The 19257-nt window shown below is 51.5% G+C and overlaps 1 protein-coding gene across 1 annotated transcript; it reads left to right on the forward strand.

Annotated features, from left to right (window-relative positions):
- The first annotated feature begins 1490 nt into the window (after positions 1-1490).
- Positions 1491-18921, forward strand: rfc3 (replication factor C (activator 1) 3). The gene is made up of 9 exons (XM_055882111.1): positions 1491-1733; positions 3295-3432; positions 5353-5420; positions 5777-5874; positions 5972-6153; positions 8674-8810; positions 11557-11655; positions 16581-16650; positions 16745-18921. The coding sequence occupies exons 1-9, from the start codon at positions 1647-1649 to the stop codon at positions 16934-16936; spliced, it is 1071 nt and encodes a 356-aa protein (XP_055738086.1). The 5' UTR covers positions 1491-1646; the 3' UTR covers positions 16937-18921.
- Positions 18922-19257: the final 336 nt, after the last annotated feature.

Consider the following 19257-nt stretch of genomic DNA (forward strand, 5'->3'; position numbering starts at 1 on the left):
GCCTCTGATCTGGAGGACTCACTAAACAGAGAACATCCCTGGTCATCCCTACTGCCTCTGATCTGGAGGACTCACTAAACAGAGAACATCCCTGGTCATCCCTACTGCCTCTGATCTGGAGGACTCACTAAACAGAGAACATCCCTGGTCATCCCTACTGCCTCTGATCTGGAGGACTCACTAAACAGAGAACATCCCTGGTCATCCCTACTGCCTCTGATCTGGTGGACTCACTAAACAGAGAACATCCCTGGTCAACCCTACTGCCTCTGATCTGGAGGACTCACTAAACAGAGAACATCCTTGGTCATCCCTACTGCCTCTGATCTGGAGGACTCACTAAACAGAGAACATCCCTGGCCATCCCTTCTAGCCTCTGATCTGGAGGACTCACTGAACAGAGAACATATGGGTTAAATGGAATAGTAACTGAAATGTGAACACTGACTGTAGGCCCTATAACCTCTCACATGTAGTGTAATATCATATTAACTCCTGCAGACTTATGCATTTCTTGTAATAAAATTATACAACAAAATGCTAATTTTGTCTTAGGAACAAGAGTGGAGAAATACGATACGATATCTTTCTTTCAGCATCTCTTGAGGAAATGTGAATGTGTGTAATATGTGTGATCTGTGAATGTGTGATCTGTGAATGTGTGTAATGTGTTACCTTTGACCCTGTTATGTAAGCAGACAGTATTTCAACCACATAAAATATGCACCCATGAGGAACTGATTTCATTGTTTTCTCCGCTTTTTTAATTTCCTTAAAACCGGTCAAACTGATGACAGTCGGACATTTTGCACAGGATCAATCTTTCCACTGTTTTGGAGGTATTGCCTTTTCTCCCTGGTCCTAAAAAAAAGGACAGGGTGTTAAATATCTTACTAATGCATTAATTCTATCAATGTAAGACATTATTCTGGTGAGCAATACTTTATTTAGTCTTCTGCGCCAACAAGTTATGACAGACGAGCAGTGGTGGAAAAAGTATGCAATTGTCATACTTGAGTAAAAGTAAAGATAACTTGTGCCTTGTTACCTTAATATGAATTTTAAGTCGCTCTGGATAAGAGCGTCTGCTAAATGACTTAAATGTAAAATGTAAATTAATTTAAATTAGGAATATTCTGTTTATATATGGATACAGGGATACTCGCGAACGGGATGTCCAAAGTGCATGTAAACAGTTTATCCCCGAACAAGAACTTAGAAAACGCAGCTACGCGCAATGTAAACGTGATCACTGTGGCGTTGATTGGCTCGTAGGCCGGAACTTTATGTTTATGACAGTTTCTGGTGGAAAAAATCCCCCCAAAATCCACTTACTTTTAAAATGACTGCGAGCTACCTGTTGGAGACCCCTTGGTTTGGAATCTTTGCTACATCTAAGCAACATTTTGTCAAACTCAGTCCAGAAATGACCTCAAGTCACCACCTGGTGGCAGCAGCGGCTGTATTTTGTATTTTCAAAACGCCAACTAGGAAGTTTGTCCCTCATGTCTCTCTGTAGTTTTAGAGACATTTGACAGCGCGCCTTAAAGAAAAATATTTCGCGGGAATTAAAATCAGAAAAATAACACGCAGCAGCTCAAACAAAACAGTGACTGGAGGACTGTGTCTGAAATAACATTACAAAAATGAGTTTGTGGGTGGACAAATACAGACCTACCTCTCTGGGGAAATTGGACTACCACAAAGAGCAAGCAAATCAGCTGAAAAACCTGGTAAGATTCAAACCAGTTTATCAACATGGCCGGCTAACGTTAGCTAGCTAGATTCTCTGTTTAGGGAGCGTCTTATCACAGATACCCGTGGCTTCGGTATGGTAGCAGCTTGCTAGCTAACTTAGCCAGCTAGCTATTGCAGTAGTTTTGTCTTACTTTGTTAGCTAGATAGCTAACGTTAGCTAGAAGGTTTCCAGTAGTGTTGCTAGCCAGATGCAGATACAGTAATCTACTAGCCACATATTCAACATGGCTCTGTTCTGTAGTGAGAGTTAAGTACGTCTTAAAGTTAGCTAAAATGTAACAAAATTATCCCAAAACATACAACTTTTGACTTCACTTTGACATGTATCCGTGTAACAATAACCCTGTAGTAGGGTAACTAAGTTACTGTACCGGGTGTGCATGAATCACTGCCGCGCTGGAACAAAAACCTGCACAGTGCTCAACTTGTGAGTCTCCAAGACAGGACCAGAAGTCGGAACACAGCTGGGTTTATAACCTCGGTCGGTTTTTATTAAATTCGTTCAGTGTTCTCGGCATAACAGTCTGAATAATGGGACATTTCGGAGTACAACGCATTTTCTCATCTCTGGATTAAGTGAGGTACGCTTTCCCGAGCCGTATCTTCTCTCCAACTCCACGATGTCTTAATTTACACAAGAAGCGACCTTTTAATGTATCTGTAGGCAAGCGGGTCAGATCTGCTGGCTAGTTTTATTAGGGCACATCGTAGCAAAACGTTTTAATGCAGTAAAGTAAAACAGGCATTTGTTATTGGACTCCAGGTAGTCCCTCCCTGTCTAATGAACGAGACCCTGTTCCACGTCCAGTGTGGCGACTTAGTAAGATAATCAGGTGGGTGCTTACATGTTGTCCTATTTCACACATGCGCAAATTGGATATTTTGTTGATTCTATATCCTACTTCCCCCGAGAGTCGGGTCTGAGCCAGGGATCAGCCATTATTGATTGCTACCCTGCATAAATTAGGTTTAAGTACCTTGCTCAAGGGCAAATCAATCGTTTTTTTTTCACCAAGTCGGCTCGGGGATTTGAACCAGCGGCCTTTAGGCTGCCGGCCCAACGCTCCTGACCGCTAGGCTACTGGCCCAATGGCTCCTGACCGCTAGGCTACTGGCCCAATGGCTCCTGACCGCTAGGCTACTGGCCCAATGGCTCCTGACCGCTAGGCTACTGGCCCAATGGCTCCTGACCGCTAGGCTACTGGCCCAATGGCTCCTGACCGCTAGGCTACTGGCCCAAACGCTCCTGACCGCTAGGCTACTGGCCCAACGCTCCTGACCGCTAGGCTACTGGCCCAACGCTCCTGACCGCTAGGCTACTGGCCCAACGCTCCTGACCGCTAGGCTGCCGGCCCAATGGCTCCTGACCGCTAGGCTGCCGGCCCAATGGCTCCTGACCGCTAGGCTGCCGGCCCAATGGCTCCTGACCGCTAGGCTGCTTCCTCATCTGTTGGTGTACGGGGCTGTCTTCTATAACGTGTGTGTGTGTGTGTGTGTGTGTGTGTGTGTGTGTGTGTTGGTGTGTGCGTGCTCCAGGTCCAGTGTGGTGACTTCCCACATCTGTTGGTGTACGGGCCGTCTGGCGCAGGGAAGAAGACTCGTATCATGTGTCTGCTGAGAGAACTGTACGGCGCTGGGGTGGAGAAACTACGCATTGAACACCAGACCGTAACGGTGAGGAGAGGGTTACACACACACACACACCATCACGGTGAGGAGAGGGTTACACACACACACTCCCCGTCACGGTGAGGAGAGGGTTACACACACACACTCCCCGTCACGGTGAGGAGAGGGTTACACACACACACACACACACACACGGTCACGGTGAGGAGAGGGTTAAACACACACACACACACACACACACACACACACTCCCCATTACGGTGAGGAGAGGGTTACACACACACACACACACACACTCCCCATCACGGTGAGGAGAGGGTTACACACACACACACACACACGGTCACGGTGAGGAGAGGGTTAAACACACACACACACACACACACACACACACACACACACACACACACACACACACACACACACACACACACACACACACACACACACACACACACACACACACACACACACTCCCCATTACGGTGAGGAGAGGGTTACACACACACACACACTCCCCATCACGGTGAGGAGAGGGTTACACACACACACACACACACACTCCCCATCACGGTGAGGAGAGGGTTACACACACACACACACACACACACACTCCCCGTCACGGTGAGGAGAGGGAGTCAGACACACACACACACACACACTCCCCGTCACGGTGAGGAGAGGGAGTCAGACACACTAGGGTTGGGGGACGTCAGCCTTTGTCCTATCGTGATAATGTACCCATAAGACATGGTGATATATGATGATATCGCCCCCTATTGGCCAGCCCCCCCCCAAAGAAAATAAACTCCACTAGAACAACCTGGACTCAGGAGTAGACGTAACATAGTACATGTAAAATCCAAGACACTCCATTTTGTATAATATGTTACGTTTCATATGGTATGTATTAGTTTGTGGATGTCCATCTAGTTCGTATGATATGTTACGAATTTGTATGGACCTCGCTTTGTGCACGGGGGGGCATGGTCGTGTTGAAACAGGAAGGGGCCTCCCCCCAAACTGTCGCCACCAAGTTGGAAGCACAGAATCATCTAGAATGTCATTTATATGCTGTAGCGTTAAGATTTCCCTTCACTGGAGGACAATATTAACTAAATATGCAGGTTTAAAAATATATACTTGTGTATTGATTTTAAGAAATCGATTTATATGCAACGCAGGACAAGCTAGATAACTACACATGGTTGATGATATTACTAGTTTATTTTTTTATTTTTTTATTTCACCTTTATTTAACCAGGTAGGCTAGTTGAGAACAAGTTCTCATTTGCAACTGCGACCTGGCCAAGATAAAGCATACCAGTGTGAACAGACAACAACACAGAGTTACACATGGAGTAAACAATAAACAAGTCAATAACAGGGTAGAAAAAAAGAGAATCTATATACAATGTGTGCAAAAGGCATGAGGTAGGCAATAAATCGAATAATTACAATTTAGCAGATTAACAATATATTTAAAATAATAAAATAATAAATAAATAAATAATAGATCAATTTAACTAGTGATTATGTGAAGATTGATAGTTTTTTTATAAGATAAGTTTAATGCTAGCTAGCACCTTACCTCGGCTCCTTGCTGCACTCGCGTAACAGGTGGTCAGCCTGCCACGCAGTCTCCTCGTGGAGTGCAATGTAATCGACCATGATCGGTGTCTGAAAATTATGTAAATTGTTATGATAACTTGAAATCGGCCCTAATTAATCGGCCATTCCGATTTAATCGGTCGTCCTCTAGTCGTCACCGTTGATGAAGGCTGTCAATCATTGTCGCTAGACTATGCTATCGTAATATCGCCCAACCCTTACACACACACACACACACACACACACTGCACAGAGCCGAGACAGAGAAACTACGCAGAGAAGACCATCAGAGACATACACACCTCAATGCTACCATCTGATTCATTTTACATACATATCCTCTTCTCTGTGCAGGCTCCCTCTAAGAAGAAGATTGAGATCAACACCATAGCCAGTAACTACCACCTGGAAGTCAACCCAAGGTAAACAGGAAGCAGTGCTGGTTAACAGGAAGCAGTGCTGGTTCACATCAACACCACAGCCAGGAACTCAACGATCTGAGTTGGAGAGATTTTCCTCATCTGAGTGCTGCTGTTAAGTGACATTGTGTTTCTTTAAGAACGGGGTGTGTGTGTGTGTGTTTAAGAACGGGGTGTGTGTGTTTCTTTAAGAAAGGTGTGTGTGGTCTATTTGACCATATACTGTACATATGTGTTCTCAGTGACCGTGGGGTCTCATTTTAACAGTGATGCTGGTAACAGTGACGTCGTATTGAACACCTCATTTTAACAGTGATGCTGGTAACAGTGACGTCATATTGAACACCTCATTTTAACAGCGATGCTGGTAACAGTGACCGTGTGGTCATCCAGGAACTGATCAAGACTATGGCCCAGTCTCAACAGATCCAGACCAGCACACAGAGGGAGTTCAAAGGTCAGACACCTCACACACACACATGCTGCCTACTGCTCTGTTAGGATTTTCACGTTCCGACACCGTTTTAATAAAACAACCACTCTCTCTCTCCTAGTTGTCCTGTTGACGGAGGTGGACCGCCTCACTAAGGATGCCCAGCATGCATTGCGTCGTACCATGGAGAAGTACATGTCCACCTGCCGGCTCATCCTCTGCTGTAACTCCACCTCCAAAGTCATTGGACCAATCAGGAGCAGGTGTCTGGCCGTCAGGGTGCCCCTGCCCAGTACAGAGGAGGTAGGGGGATGGAGGGATGGGGAGAGGAGAGATGGATGGATGGGGGATAGGGAGGGTTGGAAGGATGGGGGATAGGGAGGGTTGGAAGGATGGGGGATAGGGAGGGTTGGAAGGATGGGGGATAGGGAGGGTTGGAAGGATGGGGGATAGGGAGGGTTGGAAGGATGGGGGATAGGGAGGGATGGGGGATAGGGAGGGTTGGAGGGATGGGGGATAGGGAGGGATGGAAGGATGGGGGATGGAGGGATGGGGAGAGGAGAGATGGATGGATGGGGGATAGGGAGGGATGGAAGGATGGGGGATGGAGGGATGGATGGATGGGGAGAGGAGAGATGGAAGGATGGGGGATAGGGAGGGTTGGAAGGATGGGGGATGGATGGATGGATGGGGGATAGGGAGGGTTGGAAGGATGGGGGATAGGGAGGGTTGGATGGATGGGGGATAGGGAGGGTTGGAAGGATGGGGGATAGGGAGGGTTGGAAGGATGGGGGAGAGGAGAGATGGATGGATGGGGGATAGGGAGGGTTGGAAGGATGGGGGATAGGGAGGGTTGGAAGGATGGGGGATAGGGAGGGTTGGAAGGATGGGGGATAGGGAGGGTTGGAAGGATGGGGGATAGGGAGGGATGGAAGGATGGGGGATAGGGAGGGTTGGATGGATGGGGGATAGGGAGGGTTGGAAGGATGGGGGATAGGGAGGGTTGGAAGGATGGGGGATAGGGAGGGTTGGAAGGATGGGGGATAGGGAGGGATGGGGGATAGGGAGGGTTGGAGGGATGGGGGATAGGGAGGGATGGAAGGATGGGGGATGGAGGGATGGGGAGAGGAGAGATGGATGGATGGGGGATAGGGAGGGATGGAAGGATGGGGGATGGAGGGATGGATGGATGGGGAGAGGAGAGATGGAAGGATGGGGGATAGGGAGGGTTGGAAGGATGGGGGATAGGGAGGGTTGGAAGGATGGGGGATAGGGAGGGTTGGAAGGATGGGGGATAGGGAGGGTTGGAAGGATGGGGGATATGGAAGGATGGGGGATGGATGGATGGATGGGGGATAGGGAGGGTTGGATGGATGGGGGATAGGGAGGGTTGGAAGGATGGGGGATAGGGAGGGTTGGAAGGATGGGGGATAGGGAGGGTTGGAAGGATGGGGGATGGAGGGATGGGGAGAGGAGAGATGGATGGATGGGGGATAGGGAGGGATGGGGGATAGGGAGGGTTGGAAGGATGGGGGATAGGGAGGGTTGGAAGGATGGGGGATAGGGAGGGTTGGAAGGATGGGGGATAGGGAGGGTTGGAAGGATGGGGGATAGGGAGGGTTGGAAGGATGGGGGATAGGGAGGGTTGGAAGGATGGGGGATGGGGGATAGGGAGGGATGGGGGATAGGGAGAGATGGATGGATGGGGGATAGGGAGGGATGGAAGGATGGGGGATGGAGGGATGGATGGATGGGGAGAGGAGAGATGGATGGGGGATAGGGAGGGTTGGAAGGATGGGGGATAGGGAGGGTTGGAAGGATGGGGGATGGAGGGATGGGGAGAGGAGAGATGGATGGATGGGGGATAGGGAGGGTTGGAAGGATGGGGGATAGGGAGGGTTGGAAGGATGGGGGATATGGAAGGATGGGGTATAGGGAGGGATGGAAGGAAGTTTAGTGAGTGCAAGGTACATTATTTCAACTACCATCAAATGTGAATCTTTGAATTCTCACCTTCTGTCTCCTCTCTGTCTCTCTGTCTCCTCTCTCAGGTGTGTAATGTTCTGTCTCCTCTCTGTCTCTCTGTCTCCTCTCTCAGGTGTGTAATGTTCTGTCTCCTCTCTGTCTCTCTGTCTCCTCTCTCAGGTGTGTAATGTTCTGTCTCCTCTCTGTCTCTCTGTCTCCTCTCTCAGGTGTGTAATGTTCTGTCTCCTCTCTGTCTCTCTGTCTCCTCTCAGGTGTGTAATGTTCTGTCTCCTCTCTGTCTCTCTGTCTCCTCTCTCAGGTGTGTAATGTTCTGTCTCCTCTCTCTCTCTGTCTCTCTCTCTCAGGTGTGTAATGTTCTGTCTCCTCTCTGTCTCCTCTCTCAGGTGTGTTTTGTTCTGTCTCCTCTCTGTCTCTCTGTCTCCTCTCAGGTGTGTAATGTTCTGTCTCCTCTCTGTCTCTCTGTCTCCTCTCTCAGGTGTGTAATGTTCTGTCTCCTCTCTGTCTCTCTGTCTCCTCTCAGGTGTGTAATGTTCTGTCTCCTCTCTGTCTCTCTGTCTCCTCTCTCAGGTGTGTAATGTTCTGTCTCCTCTCTGTCTCTCTGTCTCCTCTCTCAGGTGTGTAATGTTCTGTCTCCTCTCTGTCTCCTCTCTCAGGTGTGTAATGTTCTGTCTCCTCTCTGTCTCTCTGTCTCCTCTCTCAGGTGTGTAATGTTCTGTCTCCTCTCTGTCTCTCTGTCTCTCTCTCTCAGGTGTGTAATGTTCTGTCTCCTCTCTGTCTCCTCTCTGTCTCCTCTCTCAGGTGTGTAATGTTCTGTCTCCTCTCTGTCTCCTCTCTCAGGTGTGTAATGTTCTGTCTGCAGTGTGTAGGAAGGAGGGTCTGCTGCTCCCCCCTGAGTTGGCCAAACGGATCTCGGAGAAGTCTGGACGCAACCTCCGCAAAGCGCTACTGATGTGTGAGGCCTGCAGAGTGCAACAGTAAGTCTCTCTGTGTGTGATGCTGCAACAGTCAGTCTCTGTGATGCTGCAACAGTCAGTCTCTGTGATGCTGCAACAGTCAGTCTCTGTGATGCTGCAACAGTCAGTCTCTGTGATGCTGCCACGGTCAGTCTCTGTGATGCTGCAACAGTCTCTCTGTGTGATGCTGCAACAGTACGTCTGTCTCTGTGTGTGATGCTGCCACAGTCAGTCTGTCTCTGTGTGTGATGCTGCCACAGTCAGTCTGTCTCTCTGTGTGATGCTGCCACAGTCAGTCTGTCTCTCTGTGTGAGGCTGCAACAGTACGTCTCTGTGTGATGCTGCAACAGTCAATCAGTCTGTCTCTGTGATGCTGCAACAGTACGTCTGCCTCTGTGTGATGCTGCAACAGTACGTCTCTCTGTGTGATGCTGCCACAGTCAGTCTGTCTCTCTGTGTGATGCTGCAACAGTACGTCTCTGTGTGTGATGCTGCCACAGTCAGTCTGTCTCTGTGATGCTGCAACAGTCTGTCTCTGTGTGTGATGCTGCAACAGTACGTCTCTCTGTGTGATGCTGCCACAGTCAATCTGTCTCTGTGTGTGATGCTGCCACAGTCAGTCTGTCTCTGTGATGCTGCCACAGTCAGTCTGTCTCTCTGTGTGATGCTGCAACTTTACGTCTCTCTGTGTGATGCTGCCACAGTACGTCTCTCTGTGTGATGCTGCCACAGTACGTCTCTGTGTGTGATGCTGCAACAGTACGTCTCTGTGTGTGATGCTGCAACAGTACGTCTGTCTCTGTGTGTGATGCTGCAACAGTACGTCTCTCTGTGTGATGCTGCAACAGTACGTCTGTCTCTGTGTGTGATGCTGCAACAGTACGTCTCTCTGTGTGATGCTGCAACAGTACGTCTCTCTGTGTGATGCTGCAACAGTACGTCTCTCTGTGTGATGCTGCAACAGTACGTCTCTCTGTGTGATGCTGCAACAGTACGTCTCTCTGTGTGATGCTGCAACAGTACGTCTCTCTGTGTGATGCTGCAACAGTACGTCTCTCTGTGTGATGCTGCAACAGTACGTCTCTCTGTGTGATGCTGCAACAGTACGTCTCTCTGTGTGATGCTGCAACAGTACGTCTGTGTGTGTGATGCTGCAACAGTACGTCTCTCTGTGTGATGCTGCAACAGTACGTCTGTGTGTGTGATGCTGCAACAGTCAGTCTGTCTCTCTGTGTGATGCTGCCACAGTCAGTCTCTCTCTGTGTGATGCTGCCACAGTCAGTCTGTCTCTGTGATGCTGCAACAGTCAGTCTGTCTCTGTGTGTGATGCTGCAACAGTCAGTCTGTCTCTGTGTGTGATGCTGCAACAGTCAGTCTGTCTCTGTGTGTGATGCTGCAACAGTCAGTTTGTCTCTCTGTGTGATGCTGCAACAGTCAGTCTGTCTCTCTGTGTGATGCTGCCACAGTCAGTCTGTCTCTGTGTGTGATGCTGCAACAGTACGTCTGTGTGTGTGATGCTGCCACAGTCAGTCTGTCTCTCTGTGTGATGCTGCAACAGTCAGTCTGTCTCTGTGTGTGATGCTGCAACAGTCAGTCTGTCTCTGTGTGATGCTGCAACAGTCAGTCTGTCTCTCTGTGTGATGCTGCAACAGTCAGTCTGTCTCTCTGTGTGATGCTGCAACAGTCAGTCTGTCTCTGTGTGTGATGCTGCAACAGTCAGTCTGTCTCTGTGTGATGCTGCAACAGTCAGTCTGTCTCTCTGTGTGATGCTGCAACAGTCAGTCTGTCTCTGTGTGTGATGCTGCCACAGTCAGTCTGTCTCTGTGTGATGCTGCAACAGTACGTCTGTGTGTGTGATGCTGCCACAGTCAGTCTGTCGCTCTGTGTGATGCTGCAACAGTCAGTCTGTCTCTGTGTGATGCTGCAACAGTCAGTCTGTCTCTCTGTGTGATGCTGCAACAGTCAGTCTGTCTCTCTGTGTGATGCTGCAACAGTCAGTCTGTCTCTCTGTGTGATGCTGCAACAGTCAGTCTGTCTCTCTGTGTGATGCTGCCACAGTCAGTCTGTCTCTGTGTGTGATGCTGCCACAGTCAGTCTGTCTCTCTGTGTGATGCTGCCACAGTCAGTCTGTCTCTCTGTGTGATGCTGCAACAGTCAGTCTGTCTCTCTGTGTGATGCTGCAACAGTCAGTCTGTCTCTCTGTGTGATGCTGCAACAGTCAGTCTGTCTCTGTGTGATGCTGCAACAGTCAGTCTGTCTCTCTGTGTGATGCTGCCACAGTCAGTCTGTCTCTGTGTGTGATGCTGCCACAGTCAGTCTGTCTCTGTGTGTGATGCTGCAACAGTCAGTCTGTCTCTGTGTGTGATGCTGCAACAGTCAGTCTGTCTCTGTGTGTGATGCTGCAACAGTCCGTCTCTCTGTGTGATGCTGCAACAGTCAGTCTGTCTCTGTGTGTGATGCTGCAACAGTACGTCTCTCTGTGTGATGCTGCAACAGTACGTCTGTCTCTGTGTGTGATGCTGCAACAGTCAGTCTGTCTCTGTGTGTGATGCTGCCACAGTCAGTCTGTCTCTGTGTGTGATGCTGCCACAGTCAGTCTCTCTGTGTGATGCTGCAACAGTCGTCTGTCTCTGTGTGTGATGCTGCCACAGTCAGTCTGTCTGTATTTTCCTCGGTGTGCCACCATTTTGATTTTAAAAGGGGCGCTGTCGCATAGCGATCAACTCCTCAGTTGCCATTTTGCTAACCTTTGACCCGTGTTCTCCAGGTACCCGTTCTCAGCAGACCAGGACATCCCGGAGACCGACTGGGAGGTCTACCTGAGGGAGACGGCCAACGCCATCGTCAGCCAGCAGAGTCCTCAGAGGTGAGAGGAGGACTGGAATCTAAAATAAACCTTAAACCTTCCTATTAAAATGGTTTCTGAACTAAAATGTTTTTCTCTGCCCCCCCCACCTCTCCTACCTCTCTCCCCACCTCTCCTACCTCTCTCCCCACCTCTCCTACCTCTCCTACCTCTCTCCCCACCTCTCCTACCTCTCCTACCTCTCTCCCCACCTCTCCTACCTCTCTCCCCACCTCTCCTACCTCTCTCTCCTACCTCTCCTACCTCTCTTCCTACCTCTCTCCCTACCTCTCCTACCTCTCTCCCCACCTCTCCTACCTCTCTCCCCACCTCTCCTACCTCTCTCCCCACCTCTCCTACCTCTCTCCCCACCTCTCCTACCTCTCTCTCCTACCTCTCCTACCTCTCTTCCTACCTCTCCTACCTCTCCTACCTCTCTTCCTACCTCTCTCCCTACCTCTCCTACCTCTCTCCCCACCTCTCCTACCTCTCTCCCCACCTCTCCTACCTCTCTCCCCACCTCTCCTACCTCTCTCCCACCTCTCCTACCTCTCTCCCACCTCTCCTACCTCTCTCCCCACCTCTCCTACCTCTCTCCCCACCTCTCCTACCTCTCTCCCCACCTCTCCTACCTCTCTCCCCACCTCTCCTACCTCTCTCCCCACCTCTCCTACCTCTCTCCCCACCTCTCCTACCTCTCTCCCCACCTCTCCTACCTCTCTCCCCACCTCTCCTACCTCTCTCCCTCTCTTCCCTACCTCTCTCCCCACCTCTCCTACCTCTCTCCCCACCTCTCCTACCTCTCTCCCCACCTCTCCTACCTCTCTCCCCACCTCTCCTACCTCTCTCCCCACCTCTCTCCCTCTCTTCCCTACCTCTCTTCCCCACCTCTCCTACCTCTCTCCCCACCTCTCCTACCTCTCTCCCCACCTCTCCTACCTCTCTCCCTACCTCTCCTCTCCTCTACCTCTCTCCCACCTCTCTCCTCTCTCCACCCTCTCCCCACCTCTCTCCCCACCTCTCTCCCCACCTCTCTCCCACCTCTCTCCCCACCTCTCTCCCCACCTCTCTCCCCACCTCTCTCCCACCTCTCTCCCACCTCTCTCCCCACCTCTCTCCCCACCTCTCTCCCCACCTCTCTCCCCACCTCTCCTACCTCTCTCCCCACCTCTCCTACCTCTCTCCCCACCTCTCCTACCTCTCCTACCTCTCTCCTACCTCTCCTACCCACCTCTCCTACCTCTCTCCCCACCTCTCCTACCTCTCTCCCCACCTCTCCTACCTCTCCTACCTCTCTCCTACCTCTCTACCCACCTCTCCTACCTCTCCTACCTCTCTCCCCTACCTCTCCTACCTCTCTCCCCACCTCTCCTACCTCTCTCCCTCCTCTCTCCCTACCTCTCCTACCTCTCTCCCCACCTCTCCTACCTCTCTCCCCACCTCTCCTACCTCTCTCCCCACCTCTCCTACCTCTCTCCCCACCTCTCCTACCTCTCTCCCTACCTCTCCTACCTCTCCTACCTCTCTCCTACCTCTCCTACCCACCTCTCCTACCTCTCTTCCCCACCTCTCCTACCTCTCTCCCCACCTCTCCTACCTCTCCTACCTCTCTCCCCACCTCCTACCTCTCTCCCCACCTCTCCTACCTCTCTCCCCTACCTCTCCTACCTCTCTCCTACCTCTCTCCCTACCTCTCCTACCTCTCTCCCTACCTCTCCTACCTCTCTCCCCACCTCTCCTACCTCTCTCCCCACCTCTCCTACCTCTCTCCTACCTCTCTCCCTACCTCTCCTACCTCTCTCCCCACCTCTCCTACCTCTCCTACCTCTCTCCCCACCTCTCCTACCTCTCTCCCCACCTCTCCTACCTCTCCTACCTCTCTCCCTACCTCTCCTACCCTCTCCTACCTCTCTCCCTACCTCTCCTACCTCTCTCCTCCCTCCTCTCCCTACCTCCCTCCTCTACCCTCCCTCACCTCTCCTACCTCTCTCCCCACCTCTCCTACCTCTCTCCCCACTCTCCACCTCTCTCCCCACCTCTCCTACCTCTCTCCCTCTCTCCTACCCTCTCTTCCCACCTCTCCTACCTCTCTCCCCACCTCTCCTACCTCTCTCCCTCCTCTCCTACCTCTCTCCCCACCTCTCCTACCTCTCTCCCCACCTCTCCTACCTCTCTCCCCACCTCTCCTACCTCTCTCCCCACCTCTCCTACCTCTCTCCCCACCTCTCCTACCTCTCTCCCCACCTCTCCTACCCTCTCTCCCTCTCTCTCTCCCCTACCTCTCCTACCTCTCTCCCCACCTCTCCTACCTCTCTCCTACCTCTCCTCCCACCTCTCCTACCTCTCTCCCCACCTCTCCTACCTCTCTCCCCACCTCTCCTACCTCTCTCCCTCTCTTCCCTACCTCTCTTCCCCACCTCTCCTACCTCTCTCCCCATCTCTCCTCCCCCCTCTCCTACCTCTCCTCCCACCCTCTCCTCCCTCTCTCCCCACCTCTCCTACCTCCTCTCCCCTCTCTTCCCTACCTCTACTCCTCTCTACCCTCTCCTACCCTCTCTTCCCTCCCCACCCTCCTACCTCTCTCCTACCTCTCCCACCTCTCCTACCTCTCTCCCCACCTCTCCTACCTCTCTCCCTCTCTTCCCTACCTCTCCTACCTCTCTTCCCTACCTCTCCTACCTCTCTTACCTCTCTCCCCACCTCTCCCACCTCTCTCCCCACCTCTCCCACCTCTCTCCCCACCTCTCCCACCTCTCTCCCCACCTCTCCCACCTCTCTCCCCACCTCTCCCACCTCTCTCCCCACCTCTCCTACCTCTCTCCCCACCTCTCCTACCTCTCTCCCCTCCTCTCCTACCTCTCTTCCCCACCTCTCCTACCTCTCTCCTCCCACCTCTCCTACCTCTCTCCCCACCTCTCTCCCTCTCTTCCCTCCTCTACCCTCTCTTCCCACCTCTCCTACCTCTCTCCCCACCTCTCCTACCTCTCTCCTACCTCTCCTCCCACCTCTCCTACCTCTCTCCCCACCTCTCCTACCTCTCTCCCTCTCTTCCCTACCTCTCCTACCTCTCTTCCCTACCTCTCCCCACCTCTCCTACCTCTCTCCCCACCTCTCCTACCTCTCTCCCCACCTCTCCTCACCTCTCTCCCCACCTCTCCTACCTCTCTCCCCACCTCTCCTACCTCTCTCCCCACCTCTCCTCCCTCTCTCCCCACTCTTCCCTCCTCTACCCTCTCTTCCCACCTCTACCCTCTCTCCCCACCTCTCCCCCTCTCTCCCCACCTCTCCCACCTCTCTTCCCACCTCTCACACCTCTCTCCCCACCTCTCCCCCTCTCTCCCCTCCTCTCCACCTCTCTTCCCACCTCTCCTACCTCTCTCCCCACCTCTCCTACCTCTCTCCCCACCTCTCCTACCTCTCTCCCCACCTCTCCCTACCTCTCTCCTCCACCCTCTCCTACCTCTCTCCCCACCTCTCCTACCTCTCTCCCCACCTCTCCTACCTCTCTCCCCACCTCTCCCCTCTCTCCCCACCTCTCCTACCTCCCTCCCCACCTCTCTCCCTCCTCCACCCTCTCTTCCCTCCTCCACCCTCTCTCCCCACCTCTCCTACCTCTCTCCCCACCTCCACCCTCTCTTCCCACCTCTCCTACCTCTCCTCCCACCTCTCCTACCTCTCTCCCCACCTCTCCTACCTCTCTCCCCACCTCTCTACCCTCTCTCCCACCTCTCCTACCCTCTCTCCCCACCTCCACCTACTCTTCCCTCCTCCACCCTCTCCTCCCTCTCTCCCCACCTCTCCTACCTCTCTCCCCACCTCTCCTACCTCTCTCCACACCTCTCCTCCCTCTCTCCACCCACTCTCTCCCTACCTCTCTCCCCCCTCCTCCACCTCTCTCCCCACCTCCTCCTACCTCTCTCCCTCCTCCCTACCCTCTCTTCCCACCTCTCCTACCCTCTCCTCCCTCTCCTACCCTCTCTCCCCACCTCTCCTACCCTCTCTCCCTCTCCCACCTCTCCCCTCCTCCACCCTCTCCTCCCTCTCTCCCCACCTCTCCTCCCTCCTCTCCCCACTCTCTCCCTCCTCCCCACCTCTCCTCCCTCCTCCCCACCTCTCCTACCTCTCTCCACCCACCTCTCCTACCTCTCCTCTCCCCACCTCCTCCTACCTCTCTTCCCACCTCTACCCACCTCTCCTCCCTCTCTACCCCCTCCCTACCTCTCCCCTCTCCTACCTCTCTCCCCTACCTCTCCTACCTCTCTCCCCACCTCTCCACCTCTCTCCCACCTCTCCTACCTCCTCCCCACCTCTCCTACCTCTCTCCCCACCTCTCCTACCTCTCTCCCCACCTCTCCTACCTCTCCTACCTCTCTCCCTACCTCTCCTACCTCTCTCCCCTACCTCTCCTACCTCTCTCCTACCTCTCTCCCCACCTCTCCTACCTCTCTCCCCACCTCTCCTACCTCTCTCCCCACCTCTCCTACCTCTCTCCCCACCTCTCCTTCCTCTCTCCCCACCTCTCCTACCTCTCTCCCCACCTCTCCTACCTCTCTCCCCACCTCTCCTACCTCTCCTACCTCTCTCCCCTACCTCTCCTACCTCTCTCCCCACCTCTCCTACCTCTCTCCTACCTCTCTCCCTACCTCTCTCCTACCTCTCTCCCCACCTCTCCTACCTCTCTCCCCACCTCTCCTACCTCTCTCCCCACCTCTCCTACCTCTCTCCCCACCTCTCCTACCTCTCTCCCCACCTCTCCTACCTCTCTCCCTACCTCTCCTACCTCTCTCCCCACCTCTCCTACCTCTCTCCTACCTCTCTCCCCACCTCTCCTACCTCTCTCCCCACCTCTCCTACCTCTCTCCCCACCTCTCCTACCTCTCCTACCTCTCCTACCTCTCTTCCCCACCTCTCCTACCTCTCTTCCCCACCTCTCCTACCTCTCCCAGGTTGTTAGAGGTGAGGGGGAGACTGTATGAGTTGCTGACTCACTGTATTCCTCCTGAGATCATCATGAAGGTACGTCTCACAAATACTGAGCACCAACTATGGGAGGGGGGGGGGGGTGTGCTGTTAACTCTGTGGCGTGTTAAGGTACTGTGTCTGTGTGTAGGGCCTGGTAACAGAGCTGCTAGGTAACTGCGACGGCCAGCTGAAGGCCGAGGTGACTCACATGGCAGCCCACTACGAACACCGACTGCAGCTGGGCAATAAGGCCATCTACCATCTAGAGGCCTTTACCGCCAGGTTCATGGCCATCTACAAGAAGTTCATGGAGGACGGCCTGGACGCCATGATGTTCTGATCGCCCTCCTCTCTCTCTCCTTACTCTAAATCTCTCTCCTCTCTCTCCTTACTCTAAATCTCTCTCTCCTTTCCTCTCTCCTTACTCTAAATCTCTCTCTCCTTATTCTAAATCTCTCTCTCCTTTCCTCTCTCCTTACTCTAAATCTCTCTCTCCTCTCTCCTTTCCTCTCTCCTTTCCTCTCTCCTTACTCTAAATCTCTCTCTCCTCTCTCCTTTCCTCTCTCCTTACTCTAAATCTCTCTCTCCTCTCTCCTTTCCTCTCTCCTTACTCTAAATCTCTCTCTCCTCTCTCCTTTCCTCTCTCCTTACTCTAAATCTCTCTCTCCTCTCTCCTTTCCTCTCTCCTTACTCTAAATCTCTCTCTCCTTACTCTAAATCTCTCTCTCCTTACTCTAAATCTCTCTCTCCTTACTCTAAATCTCTCTCTCCTTACTCTAAATCGCTCTCTCCTTACTCTAAATCTCTCTCTCCTTACTCTAAATCGCTCTCTCCTCTCTCCTTTCCTCTCTCCTCTCTCCTTACTCTAAATCGCTCTCTCCTCTCTCCTTTCCTCTCTCCTTACTCTAAATCGCTCTCTCCTCTCTCCTTTCCTCTCTCCTCTCTCCTTACTCTAAATCTCTCTCTCCTTACTCTAAATCGCTCTCCTCTCCTCTCTCCTTACTCTAAATCTCTCTCTCCTTACTCTAAATCTCTCTCTCCTTACTCTAAATCTCTCTCTCCTTACTCTAAATCTCTCTCCTCTCTCCTTACTCTAAATCTCTCTCTCCTCTCTCCTTACTCTAAATCTCTCTCTCCTTACTCTAAATCTCTCTCTCCTCTCTCCTTTCCTCTCTCCTTACTCTAAATCTCTCTCTCCTTACTCTAAATCGCTCTCTCCTCTCTCCTTACTCTAAATCGCTCTCTCCTCTCTCCTTTCCTCTCTCCTCTCTCCTTACTCTAAATCTCTCTCTCCTTACTCTAAATCGCTCTCCTCTCTCTCCTTTCCTCTCTCCTTACTCTAAATCTCTCTCTCCTCTCTCCTTACTCTAAATCTCTCTCTCCTCTCTCCTTACTCTAAATCTCTCTCTCCTTACTCTAAATCTCTCTCTCCTTACTCTAAATCTCTCTCTCCTTACTCTAAATCTCTCTCTCCTTACTCTAAATCTCTCTCTCCTTACTCTAAATCTCTCTCTCCTTACTCTAAATCTCTCTCTCCTTACTCTAAATCTCTCTCTCCTTACTCTAAATCTCTCTCTCCTTACTCTAAATCTCTCTCTCCTTACTCTAAATCTCTCTCTCCTCTCTCTCTCCTTACTCTAAATCTCTCTCTCCTCTCTCTCTCCTTACTCTAAATCTCTCTCTCCTTACTCTAAATCTCTCTCTCCTCTCTCCTGTCCTCTCTCCTTACTCTAAATCTCTCTCTCTCCTTACTCTAAATCTCTCTCTCCTCTTTCTCCTTACTCTAAATCTCTCTCTCCTCTTTCTCCTTACTCTAAATCTCTTTTCTCTCTCTCCTTAGTCTAAATCTCTCTCTCCTCTCTCTCCTTAGTCTAAATCTCTCTCTCCTCTCTCTCCTTAGTCTAAATCTCTCTCTCCTCTCTCTCTCCTTAGTCTAAATCTCTCTCTCCTCTCTCTCTCCTTAGTCTAAATCTCTCTCTCCTCTCTCTCTCCTTAGTCTAAATCTCTCTCTCCTTAGTCTAAATCTCTCTCTCCTCTCTCTAAATCTCTCTCTCCTCTCTCCTTAGTCTAAATCTCTCCCGTCTCCATGACGTTCTGATCGAACTCGACTTGCTCTTTCTCCCCATCATCTTCATCGTCCTTCAGGATGTCTTGATGTTGTGATCTAATACTCCCTCTGCATCTCCTCACTCATAATATGAGTGGATCAGAGGCCCAGTCTTTGGTTGATATCAGTAATTGATTGATCAGGATAGTGAAACCTCTCCTCTCTGTGTACTGTCTTATTGAACCCAGGCTGTAAAATAAAGTTGACTTTCATACAAATGTCTTAAAGTAAACTGTCTATTGATTGATATTACCTGGTGGGCTGGTAGATTCCTCCTCTATATGATCTGTTTACTGTCTCAATGGGGCAGTAGATTCCTCCTCTATATGATCTGTTTACTGTCTCAATGGGACAGTAGATTCCTCCTCTATATGATCTGTTTACTGTCTCAATGGGGCAGTAGATTCCTCCTCTATATGATCTGTTTACTGTCTCAATGGGGCAGTAGATTCCTCCTCTATATGATCTGTTTACTGTCTCAATGGGGCAGTAGATTCCTCCTCCTCTATATGATCTGTTTACTGTCTCAATGGGGCAGTAGATTCCTCCTCTAT

This window comes from Salvelinus fontinalis, chromosome 25 (genome assembly GCF_029448725.1).
Source record: "Salvelinus fontinalis isolate EN_2023a chromosome 25, ASM2944872v1, whole genome shotgun sequence".
In the NCBI taxonomy this organism is placed as follows: domain Eukaryota; kingdom Metazoa; phylum Chordata; class Actinopteri; order Salmoniformes; family Salmonidae; genus Salvelinus; species Salvelinus fontinalis.

Bases quoted from the DNA above. Each gene is read 5' to 3' on its own strand.
- rfc3 (XM_055882111.1), top strand. From the start codon at position 1,647: ATGAGTTTGTGGGTGGACAAATACAGACCTACCTCTCTGGGGAAATTG. The intron at 3,433-5,352 runs GTGAGGAGAGGG...TTCTCTGTGCAG, and splicing joins TTGAACACCAGACCGTAACG to GCTCCCTCTAAGAAGAAGAT. The intron at 6,154-8,673 runs GTAGGGGGATGG...CTCCTCTCTCAG, and splicing joins CCCTGCCCAGTACAGAGGAG to GTGTGTAATGTTCTGTCTGC.